General features: G+C 40.2%; 1 protein-coding gene across 6 annotated transcripts in view; it reads left to right on the plus strand.

The window, feature by feature from the left end:
• Nucleotides 1-301: 301 nt before the first annotated feature.
• LOC129702901 (mucin-2) overlaps nucleotides 302-23244 on the plus strand; it is a 239405-nt gene continuing 216462 nt past the window's right edge. For 4 of the 6 annotated variants that reach the window (XM_055644980.1, XM_055644981.1, XM_055644982.1 and 1 more), the window contains exon 1: nucleotides 303-1417. In XM_055644980.1, coding sequence (XP_055500955.1) covers nucleotides 1339-1417 — 79 coding nt within the window. In that variant the 5' untranslated portion in view covers nucleotides 303-1338. Of the gene's footprint in view, nucleotides 1418-23244 lie in introns of all 6 variants that reach the window. The other 2 variants (XM_055644987.1, XM_055644983.1) reach the window with 1 other exon arrangement.

A 23244-nucleotide genomic window follows, 5' to 3' on the forward strand; every position in this document is an offset into this window, starting at 1 on the left:
GAAGACAGCAAGGGCTACCGGAAATTGAAGAAGTCAATGTTCATTCCGCTAGGGTGCACACTGCCCAAGCGGAATATGAGGTGCTGCACCTCCAATTTCCGGTGGTGCTCACTCTGGCCATGAAGGAGGCCCAGGACAGAAAGGTCGGATTCGGAATGGGAGGGGGAGTTAAAGTGCTGAGCCACAGGGAGATCAATTTAGTTAATGCGGACCGAGCGGAGGTGTTCGGCGAAACGATCGCCAAGCCTACGCTTGGTCTCATCGATGTAGATCAAGTGCTGAGCCATAGGGAGAGATCAACGCCACATATTGCACCTCTGCATTGAGCGTGATACACAACAAAACAATAAAGCTACTCTGGAAAAAATGCCATTGTAACAAGAAGGGTCTCGACCCGAAACATCACCTATTCCTTCTCTCCAGAGATGCTGCCTGTCCTGCTGAGTTACTCCAGCATTTTGTGTCTGCCATTGTAACAAAGATGCTCAGTACTATTTGCTTTAATAACAAGTGAACAGCTAATGCCTTGCTGTGCCTTTTATTGGACGCGTCTTAATGCCTGTACCTATAACATATGCTGAATGAATGAGCAATTTTTATTCGGCTGTAATGCAGCAGGTGAAGCGAAATGCAGAGTGAAGGATATCTTGGAATATCCTGATTCTAATTGGCAACACAATGTCTTTTTCTGCCAGTAATTTTAAATGCACCTTTAATAACACCGTTTATCAAAAGATTACGATAACATATATGCCGAGCTCTTCTGTTGATTAATGAGGTAACTATCAAAACTTCAGCTCAACGATAGGGTACACAATAAGGTGCATATCTATTATCACCACCTTACAAGCTGCCTTCAGGGTGCAGCAGTTGTATTTCCAACCTTCATTTCCATAAATGGCAAATGTCCATTAGGAGCTCAAAAATGGTGACATGATTCGCGCAACAAATATCAAATATAATTAAAACTGAAACATTTTGGTTGCCTGGTTTGCGAGATCCCTTTGCAAAGTGGAACCGCGAGGGGGAATGTTATTTCGACAGGGGCGCGAGTTCCGCATAAGTTTTAGATGTAAACTCTCTTCGGTGCAAAGGGAGTTATTTTTCCTCATTTAGCAAGAGTTAGCAAAGTCCATTGCAGCAGCGTGTTCGCAAGCAGAACTTACTTATACGACTTCACAGAGGTTGCCAATTTCTTCCTCAGTTTTATATGTGTGGCGTCTGACGGCGCGGGGTCTCCTCCCACTAGTACTTGATGGTGCTTTACTTTAAGCTTCAGGCTCACTGCTGATCCAGGTCTGCAAGAGAGAGCTTCTCTCAAGCCTGCTCCTCCGCAAAATGTCTGTCAAATTTATTTTCGTTGTTCTCGGCGGGATTGTTCTAAGTTTGGTGGATAATGCAAGGATTTTGCCAAGAGGTAAGCGAAGAAACTATTCCATTGCCATGGTGCAACATTAAATTACTAAAAACAAACAATGTTATATCACTGCCAATATTTAACGATCTTGTTTTTATTAATCTCCTCGCTATCCTCACTTCTTTTCTGTGCTTGGTGGGGGTAATAATTCCATTATTTACATGTGGACTTTGATAGTGGTCATTGGCTTGTTATTAGAGTCTGGTGAGCCAGACCCAGCGTTGACTGGACCTCCTTACCCGCACAAGTGCAAACAATCGCATCTTGGAGAGCTATGAAATCAAGGACAGGACCCGTGAATTTACACCCCTATGACTGGACCAATTCCAGTTCCCCTCCAGCTGTTACAGTTGGATCAACCAATTGAACGGGAACTGAACTGACCTGGGATCTTGCTTGGCTGATGGGTTAACCAAATATTTCCAGACATATTGGGGGACAATATATATATATATATATATATATATATATATATATATTCTTATATTCAGTACTTACATATACATATATATATATATGTAAGTACTGAATATATATATATAAAGTACTGACCATGATTATCAGTTTGTTCTTGAATAATCATTAACGATGTAATATTCTTTACCCTTTGAAGAAGGGTCTCGACCCGAAATGTCACCTATACCTTCTCTCCAGAGATCCTGCCTGTCCCGCTGAGTTACTCCAACATTTAGTGTCTATCTTCGGTTTAAACCGGCATCTTCAGTTCCATCCTGCATATAATGTTATTTTAACCTCTTTTTAAACTAGGTTGCAAACTTGTGCTTTTACAAATTAGAGTCAATTATTTCAACAATAATTCAGAACTGAGCCTTTTCAGATAAGCTGTGATATCTGTGTTTTATTTCATATCTGTATCTTTCAAATTATGAGTAGCATAGATACCATGATAGTTACAATTTACAAACCTTTAATGTTGTGCTCCCAATTACTTTTCATACACTTGTGGAAATTGGGAATGCTTGGATCTTGAAAACATGTGTATAGTGGCAGTAATATGCAAATATGTTACATGATCTGATCTATTTGAATTCTGGACGATATTAAAATTGCTGTCAAATTATGAACAACTATGACAATCTAATTGGCTATTGTGTAATGTGACCCACACACAGGAGTAAACTCATAGTCCTTTATTGTAACACAAGAGGAGGAAACATTACTTGCTATCGTCTCCGTAGTCAGCATCAAGTCTGACAGTGAGATGGTGAAGTGCCGTTATCAATAGTCCAGGGTAGGGATGAAGATCTGGACTGGACTATATTTGGAATGTGCAGCATGCATAATATGTGTGGTGATAGATATAGTAAAGGTAGGCTAATATAGTTAATCTTCTTCATTCCTCTTAAGGAATTAACCCATAATAAAAATAGATGTGATAATCAAATGTTAAGAATCCACCACAACATGCAAAATATATGTGACACTGATTACATGTGGTAGGTATAAGTAAACTGAAGGGAATAGCACCAAAGGAAGTTCAAACATAATCCTGGCACTTTGGGTTAGGCTTGCAGATGCGACCTGCACGTGTATGGTACAGTCCTGCATTTCCTTCCTTTACCTGGTCTTCAACGGGAGGCATGGGTTCGAATCCCACTTCTGACACCATGTCATGTAGTGTGACCCATACACAGGAGTAACAACTCATAGCCCTTATTCAAACACAAGCGGAGGAAACATTACATGTCTCTGGCGTCAGCATCGTCTGACCGTGAGATGGTGAAGTACAATTATCAATAGTCCAGGGTAGGGATGAAGATCCGGACTGGAGTACATATGGAATGTGCAGCATGTATAATATGTGTGGTGATAGATGTAGTAAAGGTATGCTAATATAGTTAATCTACAGCTATGCTGGCAGATATTTTCAAAGATGCACCTTTCATTTAAAAAGGGTATTGTGAATTAACAATGGAATTTACCTGCTTAATGATGTGAACAATGGCATAAAAAATGAAAGATCTGGACATACAGTGATATCTCAAAGCCTCTATGAGTTGGATGATCAGCCATGATAATATTGAATGGCGGTGGAGGCTCGAAGGGCCGAATGGCCTACTCCTGCACCTATTTTCTATGTTTCTATGTTTCTATAGCCAGTAGGCTACTTTTGAAATGTGATCACAACTGCAGGAAATGCAGTATCAAAATTGTAGTCAGGAAGCTCTTACTTGGCATACATACCATCTTTCGGTGTAACAGCCAAACTGCTGGAGGAACTCAGCAGGTCGAACAGTATCTGTGTGAGGAAAGGAATTCACAGCTTTTCCGATGGAGAATCCACATCAGGACTCAAATGATGTTTGAGTGCACAATGTTGGTGTTCAACCTGCTGAGTTTCTCCAGCCGTTCTTTTGCTCCAGATTACAGCATCTGCAGTCTCTTGTGCCTCCATATTCAGGTGCAACATGGCAGATGTACAGATAAACTCAAACTTCTGAATCAGGTCCCGCACGGGAGACTGGTGATTAAAATTAGAGCACATGGTATTGGGGGTAGGGTGTTGACATGGATAGAAAATTGGTTGGCAGACAGGAAGCAAAAAAGAACGGGTCCTTTTCAGAATGGCAGGCAGTGGCGAGTGGAGTGTCGCAAGGCTTGGTGTTGGGGCCACAACTGTTTACCATATATATTAATGATTTGGAAGAGGGAATTGAGAGCAACACTAGCAAGTTTGCGGATGACACAAAGCTCGGTGGCAGTGTGAACTGTGAAGAGGATGTTAGGAGGTTGCAGGGTGACCTGGACAGATTGAGTGAGTGGGATGATGTGTGGCAGATGCAGTATAATATAAATAAATGTGAGGTTATCCACTTTGGCGGCAAAAACAAGGGGGCAGTTTATTATCTCAATGGGGTTAGGTTAGGTAAGGGGGAGATGCAGTGAGACCTGGGCGTCCTTGTACACCAGTCACTGAAAGTTGGCGTGGAGGTACAGCAGGCAGTGAAGAAAGCTAATGGAATGTTGGCCTTCATAATAAGAGGATTTCAGAAAAAGGAGTAAAGAGGTTCTTCTGCAATTGTATAGGGCTCTGGTGAGAACACATCTGGAGTATTGTGTACAGTTTTGGTCTCCTAATTTGAGGAAGGACATCCTTGTGATTGAGGCAGTGCAGCGTAGGTTCACGAGATTGATCCCTGGGATGGCGGGACTGTCATATGAGGAAGGATTGAAAAGACTAGGCTTGTATTCACTGGAGTTTAGAAAGATGAGGGGGATCTTATAAAAACATATACAATTATAAAAGGACTGGACAAGCTAGATGTAGGAAAAATGTTCCCAATGTTGGGCGAGTCCAGAACCAGGGGCCACAGTCTTAGAATAAAGGGGAAGCCATTTCTCACCAATTCCGAGGTGAGAAAAAACTTTTTCACCCAGAGAGTTGTGAATTTGTGGAATTGCCTGCCACAGAGGGCAGTGGAGGCTAAGTCACTGGATGGATTTAAGATAGAGCTCTAGGGGCTAGTGGAATCAAGGGATATGGGGAGAAGGCAGGCACGGGTTATTGATTGGGGACGATCAGCCATGATCACAATGAATGGTGGTGCTGGCTCGAAGGCCCGAATGGCCTCCTCCTGCAACTATTTTCTATGTTTTTATGTTTCTATTTTAAATCCTTCAGACTTTGAGTGAAAATTTAGTGCCAATTCATGTTGAGTCACGGATGTAGGCGATTAGCTTTGGATTGTCAGTTTGGCTTCAAACAAGCCATGCAGGCAACAGAGATATTAAATATTTATACCAATTATTCTGGGCTAGATTTAAAAATGAAAGCATTATGCTCATACATTCTTTGCTAAATCCTCGTGGATTAGTTAACTTCAAATTATAAAGCCTGCAATGCCATATATAAAATACCCTTTTGGCTTCATTCCCACTTCTTTTGTCATGATATCGGAACACCTCTGTGATAATGATAACACTAAATTGATAGTCATACCTACATTTGTAACTGTGGTTCTTGGTTCTATTACATATAATAGGTAACATTAAAAAGATTGTTCTTTTGTCTTTCCACCTCTAGTAGTGCTGTGGTGTGAGTAAGCTTCATTTAGTTCAGAGACCTGTTGCAATTTAATGCAAAGACATGTATGTCCTGTTGCCAATTCAATTTCTTGGAACTAAACATAATAGCTTTCATGTCATAATTGTACATTTATCTACATATCTATTAACCTTGTATTTATATTGTCGTCATTGTAGTTTCATGGAAAAAGTTGCTCACTTTAAAAATATTTAGTTTTTCTGTTTACTGACTGAATTTTGAATATGTGTTTTGTTTTCAGCACATTTGCCACTCAGATTGCCGAATCAAAGACTGTAGGCAAGAGTCTGCAGATTTGCCATAAATATGCATGAATATTGCCGAATCAAAGGGACAGGGTCAGATGAGCAAGCAATAAAATGCTGGTTTGCAGATAAAAGTGGGCAAGAAAAATAAAAGCCACTTTTCAACATAATTGAAGGGTAGTTGTAAAAACGGAAGGTTTGTGTCATGCAAGGAGCATTCGTAGAACAGATGGTAACTGATTTGGGGAGACATGGAGGGTGACCAAGGCGGCTGATCCAGATATATTCAACATTGACAGAAAGGAAAAGGAGGTGGGGTAGCGTTATTTAGTAAGGCATTAGTTTGACAATCGGTATGGGTCCCGAAGAAGTAGGGTGGGTGTTTTGTGTACTGATTCAAACAGAAGATGCGTGCGACAAAGATGCAATGGGATCCACAGTGCTGACTTGGTACTTGGATTCCAGAAATGGCTTACACATAACGAACGTTACAATGGGAAGGGTGTTATTCTGGCTGGAGATCAATGATTACTGATCTTCTACGGGAATCATTACTGAGATCTCTGTTGTATGTTATATTGGAGAAAGATGTAGATGGGTTGGTTAGTAAGTTGAAGATGGAAAGATAAGGATGGAGTTAAAGGGAAAGAGAGTATAGGCAAAGTTAAGAAATACACCAGAATTAACGGGACAGAAAGCTCAACAAGGGATAGGATAGTATGGACAAGTGAAATAGGAATCGATGTGAAAGGTGAGGTGAGTAATGGATTAAAAGTATTATATATGAATGCACAAAGTATTAGAAATAAAGTGGGTGAGCTTGAGGCTCAGTTAGAAATTGGCAAGTATGATGTTGTGGGAATTACAGAGACATGACTGCATGAGGACCAGGGCTGGAAACTGAATATTCAGGGGTATATGTCCCATCAAAAAGACAGACATGTGAGCAGAGGGGGTGGGATGGCTCTGTTGGTGAGGAATGAAATTCAGTCCCTTGCAAAGGGTGACATAGAATTGGAGATGTAGAGTCAGTATGGATAGAACTGAGGAATTATATGGGGGAAAAAAACCCTCATGGGAGTTATCTACAGGCCCCCAAACAGTAGCCTGGATATAGGGTGCAAGTTGAATCAAGAAATAAAATTGGCATGTTGCAAAGGTAATACAACGGTGGTTATGGGAGATATCAACATGCAGGTAGATTGGGAAAATCAGGTTGGTTCTGGACCTCAAGAAAGGGAGTTTGTGCTTCTTCTAGAAGAAGCAATGAATATTAAGGCTGATACACAAAAACTAATATCATACTTTTATAATAATATATTAAATAGAGAATTACCCTCAACAGAGGCACTAAGGGAAGATTGGGAACATGAACTAATGAGAAAGATCCAGAAGGATAGATGGGAAAAGTATCTGATGAACACACATAATTGTTCCATTAATGAAAGACATAATTTAATTCAATTTAAATTATTACATAGGCTATATTATTCAAAAACGGGGTTGAATAAATTTTACCCAAACGTCTCTCCCAGATGCGATAAATGTTTGTTTCAAAATGCTAAAATAACACATTTATTTGTAAGATGTATAAAGTTGAATAAATTTTGGAGCGATATATTTGATATATTTACAAAGCTTTTCAAGTCACGAATAGAACCTAATACAGAATGGATTATATTTGGAATAATAGTAGAAGATATCAATTTAAATAAGGACCAAAACGTTTTTTTAAAATTATGGGTTAATAATTGGAAAGAAATTGATAATTAAATTTTGGAAAAATACAGCTATTCCAACAGTTAAAATGTGGATTGGGAATATGACGGACATAGCACGCCTTGAAGAAATGAGACTCCGACTAATAGATAAATATGACCAATTCTTAAGGAGTTGTTCCCCTTTTATCGACTTTTTGGAATCATGTGATGCAGCGGTATCGTAAAGATTACTGATTTTAGGTCAGGTCGTGGATAGATTTACATCCCCGAATAAAGATTTGAAAATTTATCTTTTAAGGGCCTTTTGCTCCTATTTCTACTTTCCACATTTTCTTTTCTTATACACACACTTCACGTTTTTCTATTTTCTACTATCTATTTTTCCTCTTTTTCTCTTTCTCCAATTTTTTTTTTCCCCCTTCTTCTTGTCTTTCTTATTTTCTTTTCAAAAACATAAAACTAGAGGTTGTACATAGAATGTATAATTACGTTATGACATAGTTGGCACCTAAAATTAGGTCCCACTGTATTGTTTTGTATTGTACTAACTTGTAATAAAATAAAATAAATTCAAAAAGGGAGTTTGTGGAGTACCTCCGAGATGGATTCTTAGAGCAGCTTGTATTGCAGCCTACCAGGGAGAAGGCAATTCTGGATTTAGTGTTAAGGGAACTCGAGGTAAAGAGGCCATTAGGAGGTAGTGACCATAATATGATAAGTTTTGATCTACAATTTGAGAGGGAGAAGGGTAAATCGGAAGTGTCAGTATTACAGTTGAGCAAAGGGCACTATGGAGCCATGAGGGAGGAGATGACCAAAGTTGACTGGAAAGATACCCTAGCAGGGATGACAGTGGAACAACAATGGGAGGTTTTTCTGGGAATAATACAGAAGGTGCAGGATCAGTTCATTCCAAAGGGGAAGAAAGATTCTAAGGGGAGTAAGACTCGACTGTGGCTGACAAGGGAAGTCATGGACTGTATAAAAATAAAAGAGAAGATGTATAACATAGCGAAGATAAGCGGGAAGCCAGAGGGTTGGGAAACTTTTAAAGAGCTACAGAAGATAACTAAAAAGACAATACGGAGAGAAATGATGAGGTACGATGGTAAGCTAGCCAAGAATATAAAGGAGGATAGTGAAAGCTTCTTTAGGTATGTGAAGAGGAAAACGGTAGTTAAGACCAAATTTGGAATCTTGAAGCCAGAAACAGGTGAATTTATTATGGGTAACAAGTAAATGGCAGACGAGTTGGACAGGTTATTTGGATCTTCACTAAGGAAGACACAAACAATCTACCCGATGTACCAGTAGCCAGAGGACCTAGGGTGATGGAGGAACTGAAGGAAATTCACATTAGGCAGGAAATGGTGTTGAGTAGACTGATGGGACTGAAGGCTGATAAATCCCCAGGGCCTGATGGTCTGTATTCCAGGGTACTTAAGGAAGTGGCTCTAGAAATTGGATGCATTGGTGATCATTTTCCAATGTTCTATAGATTCAGGATCAGTTCCTGTGGATTCGAGGGTAGCTAATGTTATCCCACTTTTTAAGAAAGGAGGGAAAGAGAAAACAGGGAATTACAGACCAGTTAGCCTGACATCGGTGGTGGGGAAGATGCTGGAGTCAATTATAAAAGATGAAATAGCGGCACATTTGGATAGCAGTAACAGGATTGGTCCGAGTCAGCATGGATTTACGAAGGGGAAATCATGCTTGACTAATCTTCTGGAATTTTTTGAGGATGTAACTAGGTAAATGGAGTCAAGTCAAGTGAGTTTATTGTCATGTGTCCCTGTATAGGACAATGAAATTCTTGCTTTGCTTCAGCACACAGAACATAGTAGGCATTTACTACAAAACAGATAAGTGTGTCCATATACCATAATATAAATATATACACACATGAATAAATAAACTGATAAAGTGCAAATAACAGAAAATGGGTTATTAATAACCTTGTCCATTTAATAATATTAAATGGACAAGGGAGAGGCAGTGGATATAGTGTACCTGGACTTTCAGAAAGCCTTTGATAAGGTCCCACATAGGAGATTAATGGGCAAAATTTAGAGCACATGGAATTGGGGGCAGGATACTGACATGGATAGAAAATTGGTTGGCAGACAGGAAACAAAGAGTAGGGATTAACGGGTCCCTTTCAGAATGGCAGGCAGTGACTAGTGGGGTACTGCAAGGCCCGGTGCTGGGACTGCAGCTATTTACAATATACATTAATGATTTAGAAGAAGGGAGAAGGGAAATATAATTTAATCAATAAGTTATTTACTACTGATATCTGCTATCAACAGTGGCAAAGGGGAATCACATCAGAGCAGTAAAAAAATACTTCCCTACCTGTCAACCTAAATTGTTTTTGCACAATGCATATAAACTAATTTCATTAGGTTATTGGAATTGTGGGTACCAATTGGCAGAGTTGAAGAATTAATGTTGTTGTTGTTTAATTTCTACCAGGATTTAGTTACTTTTTGTAGAAATTGAAAGTCCCACATTTGTTCCTTAAAATTTGATCATGCACTGAGAAGGCCATATGGTGTTCTGGGTCTATATAGTCATATAACAACTCATTATTAAGGAAATTGTTATATTTGCACATAATTGTTTCTCAAAAATGTTTCACACCAACCTAAAAGGATAGAGTGAACTTTAGTTTAACATTTTAATGTCCTGGATTTTACCGAATGGACCCATTGCCCACACCTATCACTGAATTTTCTTTTCACCCAAACTTACCTTCTGTGAACCTAAGATGTTGTTCTCGTTTGTCCATATGGCCCTGGAGCCAACCAGAAAGGTTATGGGTGGTAGCAGAGCCTCAAACAATTTAATGTAGTTGATAGGGCTGGACTGGAACTAAACCCCTCCATGCAATTCCATTTTATCAGGTGACAAACTCCCACCACCAGCATTGCTGTTTATCAATTTATTTTATAATGTTTGGGGCCCCTTGTCAACACTGGCAAAATCAACTTTACTTGTCTGCCCTAATCGCCCTTGCAGGGGAGGTGATGAGTTATCTTCTTGAATTGCTGCAGTCTTTCTTTTGGTAGTGTTATCACATTGGTTCAGTATTTATACTTAGTAACAATAAAGAATTGGCAATATATTTCCATGACACTGCCCGGTCCATCATGGGTACTTACCTCCCCACCATCGAAATAATCGACAGGAGACATTGCTTCAAAAAGGCAACCACTGTAATCACCCTGGCCATGCCCTTATTTCACTCCTAACATTGGGAAGAAGGTATAGGAGTCTGAATAACATGACCACCAGGTTCAAGAATAACTTCTTCCCACTAACCATCAGGCTCCTGAACACTACACAATAGTAATCTCAATTTATAAATGTCTATGAACCACCTTTGGTTGGAGTATGGGATTTTAGCACATATTATTTCTTGGATTTTATGTGGTTTGTTATAAATTTCTTTAATTTTATGTGGTTTATTATGTGCCTATTATAAATCCTGTGGATAATGTGTTTATAGGCCTGTTATGCTGTTGCAAGTAAAATGTTTATTGTTCCGTTGTTGGTAGATATGATAGTTGACACCTTTGACTCTTGGCGTGTTGTATGATTAGAAAGGAACATGCAGGCGATGATGTTTCCATGCAATTGAAGCATGTGCTCCTTGGTGGTAGAGGTTGAGGGTGTTGCCAGACAGGTCTAGGCAAATAAATAATACACACTAACCACCTGTGTCAGTGGTAGAAGGACTAAATGGTTAGAGTAAGCCATTTGTTCTTATGACTTGGATATTCATAAGAAAATAAGACTATTAATAAGTGAAATAAATATATCAAAAAGGTTAACAAAGCATAAAATGTTAACTTGAAGCATAAAATGTTTTGAAAGTTTACTAAATGTTGTACAGTTATTATTTATCTATGAGCTCACTTATTCAATGGGAATCTTGAGTAATCTACATCTCTATCCTTGAACTCAATTTCAAATCCAACAATGGAGCAAAGCCATGACATCAACTGTGCAGATCAGGCAGCTGGTTTGGATTTACGCATTTGCACAGGAGGCCTGAAGCTTATCAGCACTCTTGCTGCAAAATTTGGGTCATTATGATGCATGTGATGCAACATAATGCATTTGACTAAATTATGTAGTAGGGATAAATTCCATGGTGCTGGAAAATGGATGTGGGGGTTGCAATGCATAGCAATTATTCAATTTATGCCCCTTTGATGCAATGCAAATAGTGCACAAACATCATGCTACCAGTCCATCAGAATGATTGTACCATCAGCCAATACTCATTGCATCGATCAGTGAATTAACTGCACAGGATTAATTCCACAAGCACTGGTCAAACTAGCTTGTCCTATATAAGGTCCGCATGCATCTCTTTAATGGGAGTGTATTTTGCCTTTAGGAACTGATGGGTGTGAGTGTAGAGCTGAATATAACAGGATGAAACAGGCATGACATTAGAGGGTAGAAAAGAACAGCAGATGCTGGTTTAAAGCGAAGGTTGACACAAAATGCTGGAGTATCTCAGTGGGACAGGCAGCATCCCTGGAGAGAAGAAATGGGTGACGTTTCAGGTTGAGACCCTTCTTCAGATTGAAGTCTTGAAGTCTTGAAGTTCCAAGAATCTGAAGAAGGGTCTCGGCCCAAAAAATCACCCATTCTTTCTCTCCAGAGATGCTGCCTGTCCTGCTGAGTTACTCCAGCATTTTGTGTCTATCTATGACATAGGAGGTCATTGTCTCCAAACAGAACTTAATAGAGAAAGTGAAAAAGAGAGAGGTATTCTACCCATGAGACGCCAGCAGGTCCTCCAGGCAAATAAGATAACAGCTCAGATAACTCAGGAGATGAATGGCAAGAATCAAACACTGGTACCTGGATCTCGGAAAGGCTTTCTATGCATTGTCAGGTTCACCACATACATATGCAGATGTTATATCCATTTATACACACTACTTAATGCAGCTCCATCACTAACTTATCAACAATATGTCAATAAGGACTCATAGCTAACACTTTACCCATTTAGTGCTACGAGTTGCCTCACAAGTTCCCGCATTACACAAACTGCATAACTGCCAGCTATTCAATCATGACTTGCACATCGCCCAAACACAAAACAAACCTTTGAGGAACTCAGTTGTCAGGCAGTAATTGTGAAGAGAATAGACGGACAATGTTTTGGATTGTGACCCAACTTCAGACTGATTGGAGTAGGGGGGGAGAAAGCTGGAAAGGGGAGGTGGAATAATAAGGCCTGGCAAGGCCTTAGGTGCTTACTGGTGAGGAGGGGCAATTGGCAGATTAATGGAATGTGACAAAGACTGGAGGAGAAAAAGAGACAGAAAAGCATCAGCTGAGTGAAACGTAAAGCTTGAGGGAGAGAGGTGGGTGAAAGGGGATGGGGAAGTGGAAAGAGGAATGATAAAAGAGAAATATGGTATTCGGTGATGGGAACATACAGAGAAGGGAAAATAAATAAGATGACTGAAGTGGTTGGAGATGATGGGAGAAATGTGTGTGCACTAGAGTGGGAGGAGCAGAGGAAAGACGATTAGGATATTGGAGAATTCAATATTCATACTGTTGAGCTGCAGGGTACCCAAGTGAAGTATGATGTGCTGTTCTTCCAGTTTGTGTGTTGCCTCACTTTGGCAATGGAGGAGGCCAAGGACAGAAAGGTCAGTATGGGAAAGGGCATTAAAATGGTTAGCAGCTAGAAGCTCCAACAAGTCTTGGCGGACAGAGTGCAAGTGTACAGTGAAATGTCGCCTCGTCTGTGTTTCAACTTGCTGATGTAAAAGAGGCCATAACTGGAGCACTGGGATACTTGCATGGGCCCAATTTGACAAACACTTGTGCAAGCCATTTTAACTCCACTTCTCATTCCAGCCCGTACATTTTTGACCTTGGCCTCCTCATTGCCAGAGTGAGGCCACATACAAACTAGAAGAGCACTTGGGTTGATTACAGTCCAATGGTATGAACATTGAATTCTCCGATTTGAATTAAGCAAGCCCCTCCCTTTACCCTGCCTTTACCCTGCCACAGCACTCCTGTGCACATTTCCCTAAACATCTCCAACCATCCCAGTCACCATGCTCCTTTCTCATCCTCTACATGCTCATCCCTGAGCCCAACATTTCCATGTATTCCCCCTTTTTCCCCTCCCCTACCCCCTTCCACCTACATCCCCCCCTCTCTCTTTACATTTCACTTCTCTTCTTTCCTTATCTGACACCTCTTTGTCTTTTCACATCTACCCTTTGTCACTTACTCCACCCATCTATCAAATAACACCCCCTTCACCTATTTCCACTTTTCACTTGCCAAGCTTTGTCACACCAACCATCTCCCTTTTCCAGCTTTCAACTACCTACTCCAATCAACATGAAGAAGGGACTGAAACATCGCTACTCCATTCACTCCACAGATGCGACCCTCCCTCACTTTTGCTCAAGATTCCATCATCTGTAGTTTCTTTTGTCTCCACTTCACCCAATACATATTGTGCGGCACTCATTAAATCTCTTGCAGGATAATGTGTCATATGTTGCCTCCGGCATCTGACTGGTGGATTACATGTGTAGCTACATGACTTCATCTCCATGAAGGATTTGAAACACATATAAATAGAGACGTGGTGAACAGCAACAGGAATAAAATGATCAAATATTTTCATCATATTGCTTCTTGCAACACATCTTGCTCCACCCCTATCCTACAACCTATGTTGAATTACAAACTGCAGATGGAGTAAGCATATACCCTTTGCCTCTGCTACCCTCGCCGTAGCCTAACCTTCTGTCTTTCTCTTCTCAGAAAACAAGTGGCCAGGAAATGAGGCAAATGCCAGAAGAAGAAGATGAAGATATTCTGACATCTAACTTAATACTTGAAATCCTCAGATAAACACTTCATCAAACATGTTCTGGTTCTACTTTTAATTAATTCACAGAGGTGGACTATTTATTTCACATCCCTTGAATTCAGTGCTTTGTGGGGCTAGTTTGGGTGAGAAGTTAATACGTTATTATTTATTTGGAATGCAATCAGACCAAATTATGTATGGAGACATTCTAACAATAATCTACCAGGTTCTTCATCACCATAATTGATGCATGCCCTTTGATGATTTAATTTACTGACATTTATTTTCCCAGCAGCTTTATGATCATTAGTTCAGGTACCGGCATTGCATAACCACCACGCCACTTTATTTCTTAGATGTTAACATAAAGACAGGATTAGTCATTAAACACGACTGGACTGAAGCCAAGGCAGAAACACAAGTCGAGAAAAACATTTTTCACACAGAGTGGTGAATCTCTGGAATTCTCTGCCACAGAATGTAGTTGAGGCCAGTTCATTGGCTATATTTAAGAGGGAGTTAGATGTGACCCTTGTGGCTAAAGGGATCAGGGGGTATGGAGAGAAGGCAGGTACAAGATACTGAGTTGGATGATCAGCCATGATCATATTGAATGGCGGTGCAGGCTCGAAGGGCCGAATGGCCTACTCCTGCACCTATTTTCTATGTTTCTATGTTTCTATACTTCCTTGAAGGCAGGTATTGCACAAGGATGTACATTAACGTTTAGATGAGGCAGCCCACAGATGTAACTTATTGCAGATGATCATGCAATGGTTGTTGTATTGACGGGCCTATCAGAAAGCCTATGTGAATGTCAAGTAGTTTGCAATCAATTGTGCAACAGGGGTTTGCACTGAGCTTGTAACACACCTTTTCCTGCATTAAGGTGGTGTAGGATGGCAGTAAAAATGCAGAAACTGCATTTTTAAAGTAAAGCATATGTCAAAGTTAGGTTTCCATTGGCTTGGATTGCTGCCATTATGGCTCTCGTTCCAGCACTTAAGCAGTTTTGTGGGATGTTTCAGCGGTCCAGCAATCTGTCCTCCATTTGATTACAAGGATTACTAAAACAAGTCAGTGACAGTGGCTTAATGGGGCATAAACTTGTAGTCTTCTCTGAAGGTGACATAATTGTACATCCCACCACTGCTGCAGTGCCAATATCCTAATTTCTGCCTGTAAACCAGTCATTCCAAATTAGAGCCAGGCCACTCAGAACTACGCGAGTTCGTTCTTTGGGGACATTTGCAGCCTCCTGAAATTTGAAGCTTCTGAGATAGCAGTCAGGCAAAAGGGTCTGTGAAGACTGGACAAGGGTGATAGTTATTGGTGCTAATAGTTGGTATCATTTTTGCTTTGGTATGGAATGTTTAATTATGTGTTGTCATTTTTTTTTTAGCAGGTGCTCAGGATAGAGGGAAGGTATTGTTGTTGGATTGTGAAGAATGGGGAATGAAGAATTATCTTCATGGGTAATATAGCAAGATTAGTTGGTCATAGATAAAGAGTCCATCGAGGCTATGCATGTGGCTGCCTCCTTCACACTGTTCAGATAAAGGTAGGGCTGATCCTCATGATCCTATGGTTGTGCAGCATGCAACAGAATATAATTAATCTCAAGAACTCCTCTGCCAAATATTGCATATATACAGGGCTATCCAGCCATTAGATTCTATGCTTAATTGTACCTGTAAATCCGCCTGATCACAAGCATGTGGGTTGAACTTTGGAATCAGGAATGATGTGATGGTCTTCTTACCAAACACTTGCAATTTGTCTGCCAAGGCCTGCTGGAGCATACACACTGCCCCATATCATCTCCCAGTACCCCACTTGACCTGCACCTTTCTCCTCCACTGTATGGTTATCTCCAATGTTGAGTTTTCCTGTAAACGTTTTCCTCTTGTCTCTTATTCTCTTCCCCCCCTTTCACCCATATCCGTCCATCGGGCTTTAGATTTCATTCCTCCTCTTCTTTCCTTATCTGACATCCTTTTATCTTTCTTTTCACCTCTTGCCTTTGTTACTTACTCCACCCATCTGCTGATTACCCACTGCCTCATCTGTATCCAGCCATTACTTGCCAAGCTTTGTCTCCACTCCCACCTCTCTTTTCTAGATATTGAAACTCTGATTAGAAACAAGGAGGGTCAGGTACACACAGCAGGTGTCGAGTGAATCACTGAAGGAGTAGAGGGGATGCAAGATAATGCTTAAGAAGGAAATCTGGAGGGCAAAAGTGGGATTGAGATAGCATATAGTCTACATGGAAACGCAAGGAACTGCAGATGCTAGAATTATGCAAAGAACACAAACTTGTGAAATAACTCAGTTGGTCAGGCAACATCTCTGGAGGCCAAGATGCTGCCTGACCTGCTGAGTGGAATTTATGTTACAGTCTATATGGAAAGGCCTTTGATAAGGTTCTGCATGGTAGGCTACTCTGGAAAATTAAATCGCATGGGATCCAGGGAAAGCTCACTGACCAAATAAAGAATAGCCTTCATGATAAGAAGCAGAGGGTGATGCCATGAGTGTGTGATGATGGTGTACCTCAGGTTGGGGGGGGGGGGGGTGGGGGGGGGGGGGGGGGGGGGGGGGGGGGGGAGGCATTTGCTGTCTATCAAGGATTTGTAAAATAATGTAAAAAGTATGGTTATTAATTTTGCAGTTGACACTAAAATAGGAGGAATAGTAAACCGTGAAGAAGGTTATCAAGAATTACAGTGGTATTTTAATCATCTGGGAAAGTGGACCAAGGAATTGCAAATAGAATTTAAATCAGATATGTGTGAGCTGTTGTATTTTGGCGGCCAACTCAGGGTAGGACTTTCACAGTGAATGGTAGGGCCCTGGGGAATGTTGTAGAACAGGATGACCTGGGAGTACAAATACATAGTTCCTTGTAAGTGGTGTCACAGATAGAGAGAGTGATGAAGAAGACTTTGGCATGCTGGCCTTCATCAGTCAGGGGACTGTAAAGAAGTTGAGATGTTACGTTGCAGTTGTACAAGATGTTGGTGAGGGTGCACTTGGGTAGTATCTTGAGTTTTGGTCATCTTGCTATGGGAAAGGCCATTAAGCTGGAAAGAATGCAGAAAAGATATGAGGATACTTTCATGATTTGAATGACTGTGTTATCGGAAGAGGTTGGGCAGGCTAAGACTTTATTCATTGAAGTAGGAAACTAAGCAGTGGTCTTTATAAGTGGATAAAATCATGAGGGGAATAGATAGCGTGAAATGCACACAGCCTTGTTCACTAGGATGGGGAGTCAATAACTGGAGGGCAAAGGTTGAAGGAGTGGAAATATTTAATAGGAACCTGATGGGCAACTTTTTCCACAGTATGCGGTACCTGTATGGAATGAGCCGCCAGAAGAATGGTTGAGGCAGTGCTAGCACAACATTTAAAGGACATTTGGACAGATATACTGTGTGGATAGGAAAGATTTGGAGGGTTACGTGTCAAAACCAGCATGGACGAGTGAGCCCGAGGGCATGTTTCCATACTGTATTACATTAAGACTCTAAATCTAGTCTGCTCTGCATGAGAATAGATTCTCCTGGATATTAATTGAATAGATACTTCGTATTTGCCAAACAGAACATGTGTTCAATGGTATTTTATTATAATAGCTATTGTGTGAGCCAGATTACATTATTGGATAAAGGTTTGTAGACCAGGTTCGTTAAAATTCTGTACACTGAAACTAGCAGTTAGCATGAATATGAGTGACTGGTAAAATCAATTAATTATCTCATGTAGAGATAATTCTAATCTGAAGTTACTATTGTAGTATAATTAGAATGACTAACCTATCTCCCTTTACCTCCCTTTTCTTTTATATTAGCAGTAATCGAGCCAGGCAAAACTAAGATCTATTCAAGCCAACTCTCTATGTGGCTTGGCCTTGAATCACAGAGAAAGAAAAGTAGACAAGTTCTGGCATTTGCTGACTTTCCTTTAGTTCATGTTCGGTGCATATTTTGGAAATACAGCACTGTAGGGTATATGATAAAGTGATTATCATGATACAATATAGATGGTGGAATATTGCTTATTTTTAGGAAGTAAATTACATCAGAATTAGGTATCCAATGGAAACACATGGCCTTTAACACATTTACTGATGTTTAATATTAATGTTAGTGGTTCTAGATCTTAATGAAGTTGCAATCAAATTTTAAGCACTTGATTCTCACTTTATATCAAGTTTCATATTTTCAATTTGTCTTGGCTTCGGTTTTGGCACAGATAGACCTCTGACTCACTCAGACCCAGTTCTACCTTGGCAATGCCTTGTTAACTAAATTCTGTTTTCTGTGACCATTTTTTATGTATTGGTCGTGGACTGACCGCAGGCTATGAATGAATACAAGTCAGTCACTCAGTCGTTTAGTTTATACAAAAACCTACTTGTCTGCTTCACCAAGGCATTTACTTTGTATAGGTATGTTTATCTTGTGCTTGTCACCTGCAACTTTGGTCCCTAAGGCTGATGGTTGGTATCATTTTTATTATTCTTCTTCCCTGAGATTTGTGATCAAAACCTTAATAGAAGTGAATGAGTGAGAGATGAATATGGCCAGTAGCTATCACCTTAAGTCAATAATGTCAGTGATCAAACATACATTTCTCCACTATTACTTTATAAAACAAATCAAAATATGATCATATTTTATCTCCATAAACACTTTTATAAGACACATATATATGTTGTCAAGCATGTACTCAAATATATGTTGTAAGCATTAACTGAAATGATAATATAAAGCAAATTGCATGTAGGTAGCTGCATTAATATATAGGTTTTGTTTCAATGTTGTGAATGATCCGGTGTCTCAAACAGTGATTTATGCAGATACTTACGTACTATAAAAAATTATTGCTTTACATATTCTTACATAACTTATTACAGATTCAATTCAGCGATTGGCTACAGCATCCCAGTGATCACTGTAAAATTGATATTAACTGTAAAAAAGTGAATCACTCTTGTTTTCTTTGTAGAGATATACACCTCTTTAAAATCATCCCTCAGCCTCCTGTGCTCTAAGGAATAAAGTCCAAGACTGGCCACCCTCTCCCTATAGTTCAGGCCCTCAACTCCTGACAACATCCTTGTAAATCTTCTCTGCACTCTTTCCAGTTTAAAAACATCCTTCCTACAGCAGGATGACCAGAACAGAACACATTACCCCAATGCGGCCTCAGCAACATCTTGTACAACTGTGACATGACATCTCAACTTCTATACTCAATACCTTAACTGAAGAAGGCCAATATACGAAAAGCCTTGTTGACCACCCTATCTATTTGTGACACCACTTCAATGACCTGCACACCTAGAACCTTCTACTCTGCAACAGTCCCCACGATTCTGCCATTCCCTGAGAAAGCCCTACGCTTGTGTAACTTCCCAAAATGCAACACCTCACACTTATAACCATATAACATATAACCATATAACAATTACAGCACGGAAACAGGTCATCTCAACCCTTCTAGTCCGTGCCGAACACGTAGTCTCCCCTAGTCCCATACACCTGCATTCAGACCATAACCCTCCATACCTTTCCCGTCCATATAACTATCCAATTTATTTTTAAATGATAAAAACGAACCAGCCTCCACCACCTTCACTGGAAGCTCATTCCACACAACCACCACTCTCTGAGTAAAGAAGTTCCCCCTCATGTTACCCCTAAACTTCTGTCCCTTAATTCTCCAGTCATGTCCCCTTGTTTGAATCTTCCCTACTCTCAGTGGGAAAAGCTTATCCACGTCAACTCTGTCAACTTATCTGCATTAAATTTCATTAATCATTCCTCATCCCACTCGTACAACTGATCAAGACCCTGTTGCAATTTTTGATATCTCTTGCTATCTATGATATCATCCACTTTAGTGTCATCTGCAAACTCACTAATCATGTCTCATCTCATCGAAATCGTTGATATAAACCGTAAACAGCAATGGGCCCAACACCAATCCAAAACATAACCTTGCACCATCACTTGCTGCTTTCTTCCTCAAAAACAATTTTCTATCCAGTTGGCGACCTAACCTTCCAGAGCACCCTACCATGTGGAACTTTATCAAATACCTTGCTGAAGTCTGTATAAACAATATCTGCGGCTTTTTCCTCATCAAATTCTATGGTTACTTCTTCAAAAAAATTCCATCAGATTCTTGGCCCTCAGAAGAGCAAAGATGTTAGTATTAACCCTTTTATTGTTTTGGAACTTTTGCTTCCTTTTTCTGTATTTCTATACTTTTCTCTTTATACATGTGACAAATGATTGTTAGCTACAGGTCATTAGATAATAGAAGCTTTATTTCTGATGCTGTGGATTCACTATTGAGCTGATGAAAGTGATTAGAAAGCAATAAACATCCCTCTTTCCTATTTTTGGAGGGAACCTAACTATAACGTATCCAACATTTCACACATGGGTATAATTTATTTTCTTAAAAGGACTTGAGTGGGAAGATCACCAAACTAAAACTTTTATTCTGGCAGGTATTCAGTCTGGCACTGTTTATTTCCATAAAAACATTTACTAATTTGCAGACTGTTGTTACTGGAGTAAAGCGATACAGGGGGATTTAATTCCTGATTAAATTTATGAGCCTTGAAATTCTTTTAGGCTTGTTTAGATGTCTGAAATGGATCCAGACACAGAGTGCCACCCATCCTGAAAACCATACTCCAACCCAAAGTTAGGCCTTTGGTATCATCAGTATTAATTTGAATTGGGCAAATTACTGGTGACTGTCACAACTCCACTCCATTTTGGTGGCAAAAACAGGAAAGCAGACTATTATCTAAATGGTGGCTGACTAGGAAAAGGGGAGATGCAGCGAGACCTGGGTGTCATGGTACACCAGTCATTGAAAGTAGGCATGCAGGTGCAGCAGGCAGTGAAGAAAGCAAATGGTATGTTAGCTTTCATAGCAAAAGAATTTGAGTATAGGAGCAGAGAGGTTCTACTGCAGTTGTACAGGGTCTTGGTGAGACCACACCTGGAGTATTGCGTACAGTTTTGGTCTCCAAATCTGAGGAAGGACATTATTGCCATAGAGGGAGTGCAGAGACGATTCACCAGACTGATTCCTGGGATGTAAGGACTGTCTTATGAAGAAAGATTAGATAGACTTGGTTTATACTCTCTAGAATGTAGGAGATTGAGAGGGGATCATATAGAAACTTACAAAATTCTTAAGGGGTTGGACAGGCTAGATGCAGGAAGATTGTTCCCGATGTTGGGGAAGTCCAGGACAAGGGGTCACAGCTTAAGGATAAGGGGGAAATCCTTTAAAACCGAGATGAGAAGAACTTTTTTCACACAGAGAATGGTGAATCTCTGGAACTCTCTTCCACAGAGGGTAGTTGAGGCCAGTTCATTGGCTATATTTAAAAGGGAGTTAGATGTGGCCCTTGTGGCTAAGGGGATCGGAGGGTATGGAGAGAAGGCAGGTACGGGATACTGAGTTGGATGATCAGCCATGATCATATTGAATGGCGGTGCAGGCTCAAAGGGCCGAATGGCCTACTCCTGCACCTAATTTCTATGTTTCTATGTTTCCACGGGCAGTTTATTGGAAATAATATGAAAATCTGACTGAATACCATGAGAATGTTACTCCTTACTGAGGTCTGTAGAAGATGAGCTCACAGTATCAGGATATGGATTAAGATTAAGTTGGTGAGGCTGCACGTGTAGTTATATTTGGTTTGGTCACTGGCTATAGGAAATATATTGTTAATGTGGAAAGAGTTTCGAAAAAAATTACAAGGAAGTTGCCAAGACTTGTGAGATTGAGTTAAAGGGAGAGGTTAGGATTTTATTCTATACAGCATTGGAGACTGAAGGGGTAAACACGTAGAGGTTGTATAAAATCATGAGGGGCATGAATGCCACAGTCTTCTTCCCAGGGGAGAGAATCAAGAAGCAGAGGGTATAGATTTAAGGAGTGAGGGGAAAGATTTATTAGGAACCAAAGCAGCACATGTTTTTACACAGAGGGTGGTATGCATATGAAACAAGTGGTTGAGGCAGGTACAATTACAACATTTAAAAGACATTTGCACAGGTATACGGATAGGAAAGGTTTAGAGGGTGTGGGTCAAACACTGGCAAATGGGACAAGCTTAAATGGGCATCTAATTGGAATAGACATGTGGGGTAGAAGGGTCTGTTTCTGTGCTGTGCAACTATATGACTCTTTTATATCAAGGTGAGAAAACATTTCTTCCTTCAGAGGATGGTGAACCTGCGTAATTCTCTATCGCAAGGTGATGGGCAATTCCCTCAATATATTTATCAACAGATGGATAGATTTTCATCTGTTTTAAAATACATCGAAGAAAGTGACCAGAAATATGGCGTAGAGATAGAAGAATAGCTATGATCCTGCTTCTACAGTATTTACTGTGTTTGTACTATGGATCACTCAACTTAACAGCTACAGTTTGATGGTACATTTTGTGAGAGGCATGAACATTATCATGGGGTGGGTATATTCAGGATACCATGGATACATGGTGCACTCATGCTCCACAGGAGCATCAAGTAAAAGGACAAGGATCCTGAAGAGAGCAGAACAGGCAAAATCCATTGGTTAGTGAGGCCCATCATTCCCACAGGCAAGGCAACATGTGCTTGTGTTAGGCAAATACCCACAAATCCACTTTTAACAATATGGTGGATGCCACAATGAATCTGTTATGGAACTGAGTTTAGGCAATAAGAGACATGAATTTGAAGTCATTCAGAATCCACTTGCTTACTTAGTTGCTTCATCAGATCAGATTCAGATTCAGATTCAATTTAATTGTCATTGTCAGTGTACAGTACAGAGACAACGAAATGCATTTAGCATCTCCCTTGAAGAGCGACATAGCA

The sequence above is a fragment of the Leucoraja erinacea genome, chromosome 13 (assembly GCF_028641065.1).
Source record: "Leucoraja erinacea ecotype New England chromosome 13, Leri_hhj_1, whole genome shotgun sequence".
NCBI lineage: Eukaryota > Metazoa > Chordata > Chondrichthyes > Rajiformes > Rajidae > Leucoraja > Leucoraja erinaceus.